The sequence below is a fragment of the Caretta caretta genome, chromosome 11 (genome assembly GCF_965140235.1).
Source record: "Caretta caretta isolate rCarCar2 chromosome 11, rCarCar1.hap1, whole genome shotgun sequence".
Taxonomy (NCBI): Eukaryota; Metazoa; Chordata; order Testudines; family Cheloniidae; genus Caretta; species Caretta caretta.
This window is the reverse complement of record NC_134216.1, coordinates 36,125,353-36,142,696: the sequence shown is the minus strand read 5'-3', so window position 1 is coordinate 36,142,696 and position 17,344 is coordinate 36,125,353. Positions and strand designations below refer to the sequence as shown.

The 17,344-nt window shown below is 41.0% G+C and overlaps 1 protein-coding gene across 5 annotated transcripts in view; it reads left to right on the top strand.

The window, feature by feature from the left end:
- The window catches only part of SLC38A11 (solute carrier family 38 member 11), a 41,981-nt gene extending 25,274 nt beyond the window's left edge, over positions 1 to 16,707 (top strand). For 4 of the 5 annotated variants that reach the window (XM_048870102.2, XM_075117897.1, XM_048870099.2 and 1 more), the window contains 5 exons: positions 6,023 to 6,093; positions 6,923 to 7,084; positions 9,403 to 9,515; positions 10,222 to 10,353; positions 14,248 to 16,707. In XM_048870102.2, coding sequence (XP_048726059.1) covers positions 6,023 to 6,093; positions 6,923 to 7,084; positions 9,403 to 9,515; positions 10,222 to 10,353; positions 14,248 to 14,496 — 727 coding nt within the window. In that variant the 3' untranslated portion in view covers positions 14,497 to 16,707. The remainder of the gene's footprint in view (positions 1 to 6,022; positions 6,094 to 6,922; positions 7,085 to 9,402; positions 9,516 to 10,221; positions 10,354 to 14,247) is intronic. The other variant, XM_048870101.2, reaches the window with a different exon arrangement.
- Positions 16,708 to 17,344: the final 637 nt, after the last annotated feature.

The following is a 17,344-nucleotide window of genomic DNA, read 5'->3' as shown; positions in this document are numbered from 1 at the left end:
ACCAACACACAGTGATGAGCTGCCAAAATCTTAACAACCGGTTCCCTACTCACCCCACGAGGAGGTCATGTCCCCCCCCCCCAAACCCCTGCCCCATCCATCCCCCTCCGCTGTCCCCTGACTGACCTCAGAACCAGACAGGAGGGTCTCGTGGGACACCGTAGTGGGTGCCCACCCTGCCCCTAAGAGCAAGAGGGACCTGCCGGGGGGCGAGGTAGGGAGTCCTGGCATTGCTTACCGGGGGCAGCTCCCAGGAAGCATCCGGCAGGTCCCTCTGGCTCCTAGGGGCGGGGTAGCGTAGCTGGGGGGGAGCAGGGGGAGTGGCCGCTCCCCCCACTGATCACATCAAAAGTGGTGCCTTAGGCACCAACTCCATGGGTGCTCCGGGGCTGGTTGTCCCTCGAGGAACAATTGGTTCTAAAAGGGCTTCTAAATTTAACAACCGGTTCTAGCGAACCGGTGAAAACTGGCTCCAGGTCACCACTGCCTACACACGTGCTAATAAGTTTACCAGCGCTAACCCTAACCCTAGCATGGATTCTGGCAGGAACAGTCCTTCAAACCCTCACGCAAGGCTTATTCCTTGTGATTACTGGTTTATCATAGCTTTAGCTCAGAACAAGCACCCAGACCCTCCAACCCTACCCTAAGGATTGGGGTCCTCCATGGACCATTTTGCTGAATCAGGAAGAAGGCCCTAACCCAGTTTAAAACCAGGCTATTTATCCAAGACCCCTTGCTTTGTCTGTTAGTCCATGGAGAATCTAGTTTGAGCTCATACATGTTCACTTTTCCAGGGCTGGGTTTCTCTGGAGATATTACAATCTGAGTGAATTTGCCTACTCACCCACTGCAGTTCTCCCATTTACCGTTCCCCTGGAAATACATACAATTTCACAACAACACATATGCAATTTTATTTTTAATACACTTGACCCAAAGGTATTAATCCTATTCAATAACATTTAATTTAAGTCAATAAAGTCCATTCAGGATATTGCAGGAAATTGTCAGTCTGTCACAACCTACCATTAATATTATAATGGAAAGGGTTTTAGGATCATAAATCTTGGTTAGAAAGATTTCACAAATTCTTTTTGAGTACACAATTCTGTCAAAGGATAATATAAATTAGTTTTCTCCATGTCTGTGTACTGAAAAAAATATGACCTCCAATTGCAATAGAACTAAATTGTTACAATGCTATCGTGGTTTAGTTTTAAATATTGTTAATCCATTTCCATTTCAATATGTTAGAGTGCTTTAATAAATGTACCATATTTAATAAACTGGCCAGCAATGAATAGCTATGTCTAATTTAATTGCTGGTGTCCCTGATTTGAAATTGTCAGTGTTGAACAAAGGATGAAACTGATTCAATTTTTTTAAAAAAGAATTATTTTTTATATTTGTACAAATCAGAATTCTCTTAGATTAACATATATCAATGAAAATAAAGCCCAACTAAAGCCTCATCTGTTTTTCTCCCCACCACTAAGGCATGCATTTAGACAGAATATAGGCATTACTTTTTCAATAGCTTGGCTTTAGTTGGTATATCTTAGCTTCAGTTGTGGTGGCTGTTTTTAAATAATTAATAAATTTTGTGATTATCTTTTATTTGTTTCATGAGCGTGTATCTGATGGCAAGGAACAGAGCAACCATGTTCCCAGTAATCTTGCTCCTACCTTATCTCCAGTATACCTCATCCTGACCTGAAATACTGTTGCAGTTAAGGTCCTGAGTTTTTCTCCTGTTCAGAGAGAACCAATCAGGCTTAATAGCGTAGTAGTTCTGTGATGTGTCGCTGTATTAATTTAGGTGGAATAAAGGCACCCGAAGAGTCAAAAGTGTTAACAAGACCTTGTCTCTGTCCAACATTAAACAGTTTTTAACAAGATTTGGGGTTTGTATATAGAGACCAAACACACCATTAAAAATCCTTTTAACCCTTCATTAAAGATACAGAAAAGAAGGAAAAACAGAGCATTTGAAATGTAAAGTATTAAATAAAGCCTTCATTGTAATAATGGCCCTTTAACCTTTAGCTGGAGAGAGTTTTTAGAAGGGAAAAAACGCTCAGCTGACAATGTCTCAGATAGTAATTTGTGTCCTTTTTTGGGGGAGGAGTTGAGATAGGCTGGAGCTGCTGCAGTTCCTGCTGCTGTTAAAGTCTGATTCCATTTCCTAAAAGACAAAACAAGATGAACACATGCAAGAGGGGAGAGAACAGAAAAACAGAGATAGAAAATGCACCTTCTGTCTCTGGTATTGACTTTCACTTGCAATCTGACTGCTGGAAAAACACAGGCACAACACACAGTCTTATCAGCTACTGTGAAACCTGGCAAATTTGTACCAGCATCTGGCTGTTACAGGACATTGCTTTTAGCTGTCTTTCTAGTCACAGGCTTACAGCAGTATTGCAGAATACGCAGTCTTGGCTGCCTAAGGCAGACTTTTATTAAACAGAAGGCAAAAGAAGATAGGAAAAAAAAAATTAAGGTGGGGAAGGAAAAGGAAACATTGGGGCGGGGAAGGGGAGAGAGTCTCACATCCCAGGTGGTGTGAAGCCAGTAGAAGTGGCAATGTCACCTGGGTCTCTCTCTCTGGCCCGTTCTGGTCAGGGCAGCTCTCAGGATCAGGATGAGAAAGGCCTGGGGCCCCAGGAGATGGTGGGTCTGGCAGCCATGATGACGAAGCTTGCTCTAGTACTGAGATTCTCAACCTTTTTCTTTCTGAGACATCCCATCCCGCCCCAACAAGCTATAAAAACTCCACGGCTCACCTGTGCCACAATAACTGATTTTCTGCATACAAAAGTCAGGGCCAGTGTTAGGGGGTAGCAAGCAGGGCAGTTGCCCGGGGCCCCTGCAAAGCTACATTGCTCAGGCTTGAGCTTCAGCCCTGGGTGGCAGGGCCCAGGGCTTCAGACCCATGCAGTGGGCTTTGGCTTTCTGCCCTGGGCCCCAGTGAGTCTAACGCTGACTCTGCTTAGCAGGCCCCTTGAAACCAGGTTGTGAGCCCTGGACCGCGAGTTGAGAACTACTGCTCTAGGAGACAATTTTTCTCCCTAAGTCTTTCTTTAAGGAATCAAAAAGGGAGTAGTGGGTGAGCCCATTCCCTCATGATTTTGTCCACCATGGCCTAATTTCTGACACACCAGTTTTTGCTCATTGATTTTTGGTCTCAGTGTTCTTGTTTACAGGCATGATCTTAATATAGTCCTTGAACTATACTAATAGGCCTCAGAACCCAGTACTGCTACTACTCATATCAATAAATACATTTATTTGTTTACATTTGAAAGCCATTTCTTTACTTCTCTTATGTATACTATCTGCTTATTTTTATAATAGATTATTGCTCACTTAAGCTATGTCTGCCTCAGGCTAACGTCTTGCCATTCCTTTATGAGCAGTGCAGCCCCAGCAGTGGTAGCAGTTGTGGAAGCACAAATGCAGATAGAGCACAGGTGCTTTTGCTGTTCTGTTATCTCAGCCCACTCAGAGCAGGTAGTAGTAAAGCTGGGGGAGAGTTCCCCAAACAAGCTAATATAAACAAGGATATAAAGGCTGGAATATGCTTAGCCTCCTTCGTCCACAGAACTTCCTTTTTCTCTCAACCTCAACTGTTCTTCTTCCCAGTTCTCAGCTGAAAAAACAATCTGAAATCCTTAAAAAAAAACCAGTACTGTAGTAAAGACTGTACGCTGTCCCTGTGAACCAAGAGCTCAGCTTGAGCCAGTTCTAATAAAATATGTATATAGGTCTTGATAGAGAACAGAATTTCAACATATACTTACAGTTAAGAATATGCTTAAAACCCTTTCACTTCAAGTTTAAGTGCTGTCATGAATAGGGATACTTTTCTGAATCAGGGCCAAATATGCAGCTGGATCTAATAAGCCATATTTCTAAGATGGAAAATGAAGATTTTACTATTTGGTCGATATGAATTTAATAGTAAAGGAATATAATTTATAAATTACCCCAGCATTTTTATATAGAGAGGCTGGAATAATCAGGTCAATGCTGTTATTAAAATCTGTTCTTAGGGAAAGCCCGACACCTCTCAAGAAATCGGAAGATAATGAATGGGGAGGAGAGAATGAACAAAAAAAATTAAATAAATCTGTTTTGAAAGGGTTTAAAAGTTTGGCAGCAATAATATCTAAAGTGCCAAGGAAAGTGCGGCTTGAAAGAGCTGACTTAGTAACAGAGAGGGGGAGAGAGAGACAGAGGTGGTGTGATGGTTGTGACATGCTGTTTTGCCGTGAAGGAAGAGTACAGCAGCTGAGGCAGCAGGTGGCAGCAGCTTCCCCTCAAAACAAAGTGGAAATTGAAGCAAGCAAAATTAGCAGCAGCTAGCTGTATGGCAGCATTCTCCACTGTAATGCCATTTTGTCTGTTCTGTAGAACTTCTGTAAAAGAAGTGCTCAGTTGGCATACAGCTGCCATCTGGTATGTGAACAGATTGCATCTTAGAAAAAGGGTGTTCTTGCTTCTCCGTTTCCCCAGAGTGTGCATCAATGTATATGAAGCATCTAAATTCATTTTACAGGATGGAATTTCATGTATCAAACTCTGGATCTGATTTAACAAAGTTTGTTGCCAATTTTTGTTTCTGGGCCTTAATCTAAGCTGTGTTCTGCCATCATTCCCTGAGTATATTTTAAAATGGAGATTGACAGCTGTTTAGACTGTCAAGACTCTGTATAATAAGATGATAAAATTATGCACAATTTAAAAAATACATAAATCAAAATGGTAACTGCAGCCCAGAGACAACAGGTCAGACATGAATTCATGTAGTGGAAACTGTTCTGTTTGACTGTTGATTATTTCAGTACATACACTTAGGGTTTGCCTCCATGGGGACTTATTCGTGAGGTGAATTTAACTCCCTATGCAGACCCTTCTACCAGAATAAAAGAGTGCATTTTTGTTTGTTTTAGCTTATGTTGCTTTGGAAGCAGTTCAAGCTAAACTGAAAAAAGTACCCTTATTCCTGAATAAGAGTGTTCACATGGGGAGTTATATCAATTTAGCTATTGCAGTTTAACTGTGTAAGTATATCTGGAAAAATCTCATGTTTTGACAAGCCCCTAGAATGAAATGTAATTCCTCTGCATAAAATTTGAGTAAATTTAGGGGAGAAGGGGCAGTGTATAAGGGGAGGGGGGACCAAAAATCCACCAGAATCTACCAACCAGGGCTCCAGCAGTTCTCCTTTGTCCCAGCTGGCTGCTGCTTTGGCATACGGTCACTGCAGTTCTTCCACACCACTTGTGTGGGGTTGATTGGAGACACATAATACGGAATCCCGTGGCTCCTTCCTTATCCTACCCTAAACTCCTCCACATGCAGGACTGTTCTAGTTGTACTTCCCCAGAGCCCTGTGGTAAGAAACAAATTTAAGGATGTGCTAAACCTTCCGTACCAGAGGGAATATCATTCCCTGAAGAACAGACCTATTTGGGACAGTGGGTTGCACAAATGTGAACGAGGGCAGAATTTGTCCCACTTGGACTAAAGCCCTAGGAACAAATGTGGAGATCCCATTGAAATCCTCAGGATCTACATGTGCAGATCCAGAGGAAAAATCTGCCCCTTAATATTCAGAGTAGAGATCTAAGGTGTTATTTGGTTAACCTGACCCCATATGGGGTCAGCACCATGGCCTTCACTGTCCTGATTGCCATTTCCAGGTGTGCCACTTCTTTGGATGTGGTAATTTTTTTTTTTTTTTAAGTTTCAATACCAGAACTATTCATTAAAAGTTCTGGCACATCATTGCCATAAGCACTCCCAGAAATGATATTTTTATAAATACAAGGGGGAAAAGGGATATCTCTGAATGACAAGCATTTTATTACCAAAGCATCATGATCTAATGTGCAAAGGAGTTTTTTTCAGAAGGATCTGCCTAGTCTTACTGTGTTATATGTAGTATTTTAAAATAATTTTAATCATCGATCACCTTTAGGGGACTTTCAGTTAAAACTAATTTCTGTTTTAGACCCAAAACAGAGTCTGCCTGGATATTTGCAAAGTCTAATGCAATACAAGCCATTGGGGTGATGTCATTTGGTAAGTGTGTGTGTGTGTGTGTCTGAACATCTCTTCTCAATCTGCAGTCAGCCCTAATGGTTTAAATAATTTTACTTTACGATTGGACCTGCATGGCATATGCATTTTCCTTTTAAGTTTTTACCATAGTGTTAAGCTGGTTTAGGCAAAATTAGAGCTAGCCCTAATCTTTTTCCATTAGCCAGAATTAAACCTTTATTCAGGTTTGGATAAATATCCTCTGATATGCATAGTCCCCACTCTAACTTCTATTCCCACTGTTCTGATATCCCTCTGTAGGCTCTAGTGTGCTGATACTCTGGGGTCTTCCTATTGTTTGTTACTGCACAACATGCCTGTCGTCCCAGAGTGGGAAATGTCACATCCTCTGGATTTTTTCATCTGTACATTCTGGGGCACAGTTAACAGAGAAGCCCCAGACAGGATCAAGTGGTAGTTTAGGCTCCAGAAATCTAAGTAGTTGTTGTGGGTCATGGTGTAAACCTGAGGGGAGCACCAGAAGGAGGCACTGGACATTGAAGTGGAATTGTGAGCAGGAAGCTGTGTCTGGGGTTGGCAGGGGAGAGCCAGGTGGCATTGTAGGGGATGAGAAGTCAGAATCATACGGCTGAGTGGAAGGCGGAGACCCACGTAGAATGAGATAAATATCCAAAATGTGAAGTCGTTTGATGTTTGCCATGCACTGCATCCTTCATTTGTATTTATAATAATGAATTGATTTAAACTGTGCTATATTTTCCTGCCCTGGAGTCCACAAGCTTAGCATGGTACAAAATTTTTATTTTTAATGAAACGTATGTTTGTTTTTTAATTGCCATGTGTGTTTCAGCATTCGTTTGCCATCATAACAGCTTTTTAATCTATGGCTCTTTGGAAGAACCCACTCTGAGTAACTGGTCTCGCATCACTCATGTGTCTGTCTCACTCGCTCTGTTTATCAGTGTGCTGTTTGCTGTATGTGGATATGTGACATTTACTGGTTACACAGAAGGTAAGATACTCTACACATCTATTTTTAAGGCTTGGCCTTCTGATACTTTCCACCCTTTTTGTTTGAGTTCAGTTAACTCCCTGCAGGATAGAGAGAAGAGGAAATGCCAAGCTGATCATTGTCTTTTTATTTAAACTTGAAAAGGAATGTCTGGGATTTATCCTTCTTACTTAATAGTCAAAAAATATGGGAGTGGGGTGAGAAGCCAACCCAGGGCCTATGCGCTTGTGGAAGATGGTGTAGACCCAGGAGCAGAGCCCTGCTGGTGGAAAGTCCACACCAAGGAGAAACATTAGCACAAAACTGCTTCCTTTTGTTGGAAGGATTGTATGGGATTAGTAAAGCACAAAAATAAACAGAACTGCCCAGGAGTAGAGCATGGCCAGAGTGGATGGGGAAATATGATGAGTACATATAAAAGCTTAAATAGTTTCCACACATCCCCTCAACACGCTCTGCTGGCAGTGCTCTTATAGTGGCTAACAGAGCTGTTTCCCATGCGCCCAGCAGAATTTTGACGGAGTAGAGCAATGATACTTCCATCATCTGCACTCCTTCAGGATGAAATTGCCCTGGAGTGCAAGTGGTTAAGGTGCCACTAACTGGTATGACTGACACACACAAATCTCTGTGGAAGTTGCTGAGGGGGAAAAGAGACATTCTGAGAGAGTGAAGGGGGGGGGAAGTCAGCTTCCCTTCTAGCAGCGAGGAGAGAGGGAGGTTGGTGTGTGCAGGGAGCAACTTTCTGTCTAGTATTCCTAAAAACATACCGTCTTTTGCCTTGAGGATCCTCTATCTAAACAGGGTTTAAATTTTTCATTTTTCACAACTCAGGTATGTACTTTCTTTGAAACTGCAGCCTAGATTATTAATGTCAGAAATGTACCATAGGGTTCTCGCTGTCTTTGAAACAGATTTCACTCTCTCTCTGTCTTTGGGAATGAATGGGAAGAGGGAGGTAAGCATTAAGGGAGGAAGAAATTTGTTAAATACATCATTGTTTCTCAAGTCAGCCAAACAATTTTAGAGACATTTCTTCAGTGGTTTCACAATTCTTTTACGGTCCAGTTTAAAGCTGTAAGAGAAGGTTTATCACCTCATCTTTTTGTGGCAGACAGCAGCATTTAGCTATGCTTGGAGCAGGGGATTTTCACTCCCTTCCTCCCCCTCCTCCCCACATTTGTTTATCCAGGAAAGCAATGTACTCTAGTCATTGCTTATACCCATCTTTCTAGCTGGACTGGCTGAGTACAGAATGACTAAAAATATATATTTCAGGACTGGGAAAATCATACTTCTCATTTTGTCTGTGTGTGTGTATATATATATATATATATATATATATATATATATATATATACTATACACTATAGTATATTATACACTAATTCCATCTCATCATCCATCTTTTTCACCAGTTCCCTCAATCTCTTCTTTCTCCAGAACAAATCTGGTTGTTTCTTGAGCTCTACTGGACTCCTAAAAGTAGCAAGTCATATATAGTATAATGGAAATCAGAGGTGGAAATCACCTGGTAGGCCATGTAGGTATAGTCTTAAGATTTGTTCATGTTCCATGGTAAGTTAGTCATTCAGCCTGAACTCGATCCCATGGTCACCTTTCCCCAGGTCCTTTGCTATAATCACTAGGTAAGGTGTTTACTTGAATTGTATAGCAGTATAGTAGTAAACTGATGCAAAAGGAATTACCAGTTAATAATCCATATGTTTACATAGGGCTTTGAATGTTTGAAATCCCCCAGTATAGTGTTGCAGCTGAGATTAGATCCTGTAATATGATACACAGGAACTTCAGCTCTCTAGCTGTACCCATCTAGTCTTCCTTATGTGATTGTTCTTGTCCTAAGAATAACAAAAAGGAAATCTGTTTGTTTTAACCAAATGTTTTTCTTTCTAAAACTGTGTCACATACCGATTAAAAAAACAAACAAACACCAGAAGCACCTTTACAAAGTCATCTAAAAAAGAAAGCTGCAAAAAATAGGATGACAATAGGCTTAACCCTGTAATATGTGTATGATAGATACGTAAATACTCAAATGGAAATGATCTTGAGAACACACGAAATAATAGAAAATGCTGTTACTGTTGGGGTCGTGAAAGTTAATTTTGAATGTAATTTGTGATTATCTAATCATCATTTTCTGATTTATGTCTCCAAAAGTGGGTCACAAAATCTCAAGTTTTTGTGTACAGTTATTCTGGTGATTTATCTATTTGCATAAGTGTAAATGTCAACTAATAATTAGCCACAGTTGTCATTAATTTGAAATAATTTAATTTTTCACTGTTCTCTAGGAGATATATTTGAAAACTATTGCAGAGACGATGATCTTGCTACATTTGGAAGGTTTTGCTATGGAGTCACTATAATCCTGACTTTCCCCATTGAATGTTTTGTGACTAGAGAAGTGAGACATTTATCTCTTTTTCCATGATGTTTTAATCATATGATTAATCTGTAAATTATATGGAGAGATCTGTCCTAATTGCAATTATTGACTAATCTTATGTAAATATTAATACCTAATGGTCTGGTGCATGCTAGCTATAGCATTTAGTGGGCTTTTTCTTGTGATTTCTTAAACTTAATATTGTTTTCTTGAATACTGCTGCTTAAATTCTCAGTATGGTGTAATGGAACTGGCATGTAGTGAACTCCAGTGTGGTGACTCACAAAGTATAGTATGCAGGAGGTGGTTGCAACTGATTGGGGCAGCAGATTTATAGTGAAGTAGAGGGAAAGTCCTGGAATGTTTCACTGTACTGTAATTGATTAATGGGAAATCTGTAGGAAATCTTTTCTTTTCATAAATGACTTCATGGTAAGAAGGTTTCACTGTGTTTATCAGGTGAATGAGAAGAGCACCACTATGTCTTGAAAATATAGCAAAGTCAAATGTTGGGGTTTTTTGCATAATTTTAATATGAAACAATGTCTGGAAAAGGAGGGACACCTCTCACTGAAGTCAAGAATTTGAGATGGTTGAGAGCCATAACATTCTCACTGTTCCTTTCAGTTGCATTATAAATCATAGCATATAGAATTTAAAACATGCTGCTTGTTAAAATAAATAAAGGGCCAAAGTAAAGTTGCAAACTGTGTTTTCATTTCAGGTAATTGCCAATGTGTTTTTCAGTGGGACCCTTACTACCATTCTCCATGTTGCTGTGACAGTAATTGTTGTTGCTGTAGCCACAAGCATATCTTTAGTGTATGATTGCCTTGGAATAGTTTTAGAGCTGAACGTAAGTGAACGTAATGCTCCATTATTTACTAATCACTCTTTAATATAAATGAAATTCTGAAAAATGACAGTATTCTTTTAAATGTAACATAGTGTAGTGTTAACAGTGTCACAGAAGGAAAGGAATTATTTACCTCCTCAGAAGTTAAGATAAAAGAACAATGTCCTGAAGCTAAGGAAGAAAAGTTCAGGCTGGATAGTCAGAGGACTTTCATAACCTTCAAGAGTAAATCTACAGTGAAATAGACTTATCAAAGGATGTGGCTGATGGCTATGGGCCATGACTACCAGTAGTTAAGTACAAATTAGATAAGACAGTGGAGTATAACGGGACCTGTTAAAATGTTGACACTTGTTAGGAAATTGTTAGAGTTACTGTAGTATTACAGGTATCTCACATTGAGTCACTACATCCTCTAGCCATGGCTCTGCCCCAGGTAGTGCTGCTGACTTTTGAGCCTGGATTTCTGTCAGGCTCCTGGCAGAAGGGCAGTTGCAGCCAATTTCTTCCACTACTATTGGACTTTCCTTTGCACTTGAGCCACCACCACCGTCTTCACTATGGGAAGGCCAGAGTGTGGGGGATCCAAAAAATGACCTCATAGGAGGGAAAATATATCTCTTGCAAAGTGCCATCCCTAAGACTCTGAAACTGCCTCAAATTGAAGGCAGAGGCTCCAAAACCGGGAATTTAGTTTAAAGACAGATACTAAGGTTTTTCTTGTCTTTAATACTTACACAACACAAAGTGTTAAAGACTGTGTAACAGAGTAGCTTGCCCATTAAGTGAAACTGGCCTCATCACTCTTGTTCCAGGCCAAGTGTTCCCAGATGGGCCAATTAAGAGGGCAGGGCAGCATTTGGGGACCAATAAGAGTCCTGGTGAGATCTAGTGAGAATCAGAGCAGACTAAGTGAATCAGGAGCAAGGTAGGAGAAGACAACTGCCAAAGAAAGGAGGTGCTTCCTGGGAGAAAGCTAAAGGTAGGAGAGCAGCAAGAGGGATTTGCTGGCTGGTGTCTCCAAGCCAAAGAGCTAGGAACAGATGGCTGAAAGGAGCAGCAGCAGCAGCAGCAGCAGCGGGAGTTGCCTGCTGACCCTAAGCCAGAGCCAAGGGCCAGAGAAGGCTGAAAGAAGGGAGAGCAGTGGAGGGGCTTACCCACTGGCATCTCCTTGTTGGAGAGCTGGACCAGAGGAATGGTAAAAGGAGAATACTCCCAGCAGAGAGGCTGGGGGAGTCCCTGCTGGAAGGAGCAGGGTTTCACCCCAGAAGGAAGAGGAGTTTTATTTACATTGGGGTGATATGGACTATGTTTTGGGATATATTATGGAATACTTACACCATGTTTGTAAATAAATTGTTTGGGACTAGAAGATAAACTTGCATGGAGTTACTGAGGACTCAAAAGTGTGGGGTCTTTTTTGTTTTGTTTTTGTTTTTAAATAATCTTCCATATAAGTAAGGGTTCCATAAATATAATAATGTTGTCCCTTTTAGCCCATGCAGTTAGCCAATATCTGAGTCCTTGCCAGGTTGTTTCCATTGGGAGAAGAAGCTGAGAGATGAGTTTGGTATCTCTTTGTGTACATTTTTGTAAATAAACAAGATTATATCAAAGTCCTGTTTCCCTGAACATAGTAGAAACAAACAGGAAGCAGTTTCTTTGTTCAGAAAGCCTAGTCTGCCTTCTCATTGAGTATTATGCCTAAAAGAATTTCTGTCTCTTGACTTCCTCCCAAGCACTATGATCACCACCGCTTCAATTGCTGTCAGCTCACTTTCTCCCTGCTTTCTGCTTCTTTTAATCCAAACACAGATATAGCTGCCAATAAATCAATTCCCTGTGTTTGCAGTCAGACTCTAGGAAAACCCCGTGGGCACAGGGTGTAGCTTCTAGGCCTTGCCATGGTTGTCCATGACTTGGGCAATTGCTTCTGTTGTTTCAGCTATCACTAAGCAAAAGGGCCATTTAATTGCTCCATCATGTAGCCTGAATGAACTTCTACTTGGTCTGTAACTGATGACTGCCAATAACACTTCCCAGCATGACAATATAAGTAACAAGAAAATACAGATGAATGAAACAAAGACACATTAACGTATGGATTTACCTCACACCCTGCACTCTCCATAATCAACAAATTTATGGGTTGCATTAACTGAAATTAATGCAAACTACTCATAAAGTGTGTGTAAGAAGGTGACAAGTTCCAAAATCATGCACAGAAATGCAGAGCTCTCTGATAGCAAATGATGCATGGCTGCAACAATATTTTAGCCTGCACTGGTGCTTTATTAAGAAAATACTTCATCACACGCTTAACTCCGTACCTATCCAGGACAGCACTTAAGCATGTGCTAGACGTTTAGTTAGTTTCCTTAAAAGTTCAGCACATGTGTCATAAATGTAAAGGGAAGGTAACCACCTTTCTGTATACAGTGCTATAAAATCCCTCCTGGCCAGAGGCAAAACCCTTTCACCTGTAAAGGGTTAAGAAGCTAAGGTAACCTCTTTGGCACCTGACCCAAAATGACAAATGAGGAGACAAGATACTTTCAGATCTGGAGAGGGGGCGGGGAACAAAGGGTTTTTCTGCCTGTGTGATGCTTTTGGTGGGAACAGATCAGGAATGCAAGCCTTACAACTCCTGTAAAGTTAGTAAGTAATCTAGCTAGAAAATGGGTTAGATTTTCTTTGGTTTAATGGCTTGTAAAATAAGCTGTGCTGGAGGGAATGTATATTCCTGTTTTTATGTCTTTTTGTAACTTAAGGTTTTGCCTAGAGGGATTCTCTGTGTTTTGAATCTGATTACCCTGTAAGTATTTACCATCCTGATTTTACAGAGGTGATTCTTTCCCCTTTTCTTTAAATAAAATTCTTCTTTTAAGAACATGATAGATTTTTCATTGTTCTTAAGATCCAAGGGTTTGGGTCTGTGTTCACCTGTACCAATTGATGAGGATTATTATCAAGTCTTCCCCAGGAAAGGGGGTGTAGGGCTTGGGGGGGATATTTTGTGGGAAGATGTCTCCAAGTGGTATCTTTCCCTGTTCTTTGTTTATAATGCTTGGTGGTGACAGCATACTGTTCAAGGACAAGGCAAAGTTTGTACCTTGGGGAAGTTTTCAACCTAAGCTGGTAAGAATAAGCTTAGGGGGGTCTTTCATGCAGGTCCCCACATCTGTACCCTAGAGTTCAGAATAGGGAAGGAACCTTGACAACATGCATAACTGTTGTCCTGAACAGGGATGGTTTCCTGACTCAGGGTCTGTGTTTGGAGGCATTGCTCAACAATATTGTTCTGAGCAGCTGCTAGGAGCAAGTTAAACTGCTGCATTGATGTTTATCATGCACAGGGAGCTTTTCTTTGTTTTACTGAAAGGTAAAAACTTTAAGGAAATCCAAGTAGGTGTTTTGTGATAGTGCATGAAAGAACTATAAGGATTAATGAATAATACTGCCCCTTTACATTTTTTCTAAAAGCCTGTGAGGAAATGTTCCTAAATATTTCATATGATAAAATATTTCAAAGCTATTCAAAATGTGGGATTTACTGTACTTCTGGAGCTGACATTTTTCATGTAATTTTGGCTTAATAGAAAGCAAGTTCATGTAGGGTAAAATTTCACCCTGTTACAGTAAAATGAGTAAGTTGTAACTGTTTCCTTCATCCTGAGACATTTCAAATTATAGTGCAGATTCCTTTGCAGTCTATTTGGGTTTTGATGATTGAAACCACCCTGAAGAAAAGCTACTATTCTAGTTTCATTTCATAGGAAACTTTTTGCACAGATCTAATTACAACCATTTAACTATAAACTAATTATAAATGTTTGTTTTGTGCTGGAGATGTGAATATGTGCGCTTATGGGTTTTTTTGTTTCCTCCTCCCAGGGGATTCTCAGTGCTACGCCACTTGTTTTTATCATCCCAACAGCATGTTATCTGAAGCTGTCTGAAGAGAGATGGAACCATTCAGATAACCTAATATCCGGCCTGATTCTTACTGTTGGTGTGTTAGTGATGACAGTTGGATTTGTTATGACTATCTTGCATCCCCAAGAATGTAGCCATGGAAAAGAAATGTTCTACTGCTTCCCTCATAATGCCTCTCTTTACAACAGTACACTTCCGCCTTTTTAGCTAACTTGCCAGTTCTGAGTCTAAAGGGCCTGTCAGTCAGTCCATACTACTTTAAGTATGACTGGGACAGAGTCCTCTTATGTTTTCATACTGACTAAGAATCTTAAACTGTACACTATATTTGTGTATCGTGTTTTATGCTATTGTCTTTTTCTAGATGAGAATTAAGCTTTGACTTTTAAGATTGTGAAATGCTTTAAAGTGCATTACATCAAACCTGACTATTCAGTAGAGCCTCACTAAATTGGATGAATAACTCAAAAATCAATGCTAAGGATGTAATTTTGCAAATTAGTAATCAAATACAATTAAAAAACATAGATTAGGCATCTCAAAGCCCTGGTCTACACTAGGACTTTAGGTCAAATTTAGCAGCGTTAAATCGATGTAAACCTGCACCCGTCCACACGATGAATCCCTTTATTTCGACTTAACGGGCTCTTAAAATCGATTTCCTTACTCCACCCCGACAAGTGGATTAGCGCTTACATCGGCCTTGCCGGGTCGAATTTGGGGTACTGTGGACACAATTCGACGGTATTGGCCTCCGGGAGCTATCCCAGAGTGCTCCATTGTGACTGCTCTGGACAGCACTCTCAACTCAGATGCACGATTGTTTGCCGTTGCTCTGATGCAGGGAGGGGCGACTGACGACATGGCTTACAGGGTTGTCTTACAGGGAGTTAAAATCAACAAAGGGGGTGGCTTTACATCAAGGAGTATTTCAGGCAGGACTTCACGGCGGGTTCCAATAAGAAATGGTGCACCTAAGTTATTGTTCTTATTGGAACAAGGATGTTAGTCTGGCCTCTGATTGATACATGGCTAGATTTACCTCGCTGCACCTTCTCTGTGAGTGACTGGAGTGTGACCTAGAGGAATGAGTCCCCTAGACGGGGGTGGGCGGAGGGTTTGCAAATGAGTACAAAACAAATCTGGTCTATTTCTTGTTTTGACCCACTCCATCTATCTTTTACATCTTTGGCTGGCAGCAGACGGTGCAGAAGGACTGCATGCCATCCACATCTCATGGCTGCTCGGCAGAAGATAGTACAATAGGACTGCTAGCCAGCCTCATCTCTTGCCTGCCCGGCAGAAGATGATGCAATAGGACTGCTAGCAATCCGTATCACCTGCCTGCTCACCATAAGACGGTTCAATAGGACTGACTGCAGGACTAAAGAGAATGACCTGGTCAAGTCACTCCAAATTTAGTCCCTGCGCCCATGTCTGCCCAGGCGCTCCTGATCGACCTCACAGAGGTAACCAGGAGCACCTCGGACATGACGATGACGGCTACCAGTCCTATTGCACCGTCTGCTGCCACAAGGCAATGGGTTGCTGCTGCTGTGTAGCAATGCAGTACCGCGTCTGCCAGCACCCAGGAGACATACGGTGACAGTGAGCTGAGCGGGCTCCATGCTTGCCGTGGTATGGCGTCTGCACAGATAACTCAGGAAAAAAGGCGCGAAACGATTGTCTGCCTTTGCTTTCACGGAGGGAGGGAGGGAACGGGGGCCTGACGATATGTACCCAGAACCACCCGTGACAATGTTTTAGCCCCATCAGGCATTGGGATCTCAACCCAGAATTCCAATGGGCAGCGGAGACTGCGGGAACTGTGGGATAGCTACCCACAGTGCAACACTCCGGAAGTCGACTCTAGCCTCGGTACTGTGGAAGCACTCCGCCGAGTTAATGCACTTAGAGCATTTTCTGTGGGGACACACACACTCGAATATATAAAACCGATTTCTAAAAAACCGACTTCTATACATTCGACCTAATTTCGTAGTGTAGACATACCCAAAGTGTACTTTCTCTAGTCCTTTAACAAATGGAGTTTTAGTTTTAATTACTTTTGGTAACTCTTCACAGAATACTAGTAAACGTACTCTAGTATATTTTCTAAAAGCTCTGAAACTATATTATTAAGAGACCTAACCATAGCACTCTGCTATTAAATTTTTGCTGAGAAGTGGGGATAGCCCTGTGAATGTTGTCTGTGATTTGTAGTGTATCTAGTGTATTAGAGTGAAAATCACCTTCGGGCAGAGGGCCAATTCAAATGCAAGACTTGTGCATTTAAATACTCAAAATAGGGTTTAAGTGGGATTTTTGTTGTGCCCAGACTGTGTTGGTTCTCTGTTGAATAGTGAATTACAAGGTTGTTTGCTGTGTTTTTATTAAAAGGATTTTATATGAATAAAATATCATTGGTATTTTTTAAGATGACTCGAAGAGATAGCCTGCTTTTAAAACCATCACTATGAGATTGACAGAATAGAAATTGTAATTTACAGGAATCATAATTTACCTTAAATTAATAAGTGAACTTATTGCTTATGAAACCTGATGGTGATAATGCTGTAGTTTCAGCAGGTGCTGTCTGATATTCCCCATGGAGTTCTGCTAGTGAACTGAAATCTCAAATTCCATGTCTCTCTTCAGTACATTCCATTTGTTCAGCAGAACTCTACCCTGTCTGAAACAAATGGCAGAATCCTATAAATGCCCAAGCGCACTTCCACTTAGAGGGTTTATATCAAGGTCGATAGAAGACTAGTCAACTAAGAATTCACTTGTAAATAATGTGAAGGATGAGCCTGGCTCCCCATTTTATTGCTGAGCACTTGTGTTTTCCATCCAGATCAAATAGTTTGATCACCTTCTTGGCTCAATCTGTGTTTTCATTATCTTAAGGTCTTTATGCTACCTCAGCCAGAGATGCTTTGATACTGCTCAACACTTTCAAACCTCAATGCATAAGTTAGGTTTTGAAATCCATATCTAGACAGCTAAACAGGAGTGGTCTGATTTTCAGAATTGCTGAGCCCACCTGCAAGTC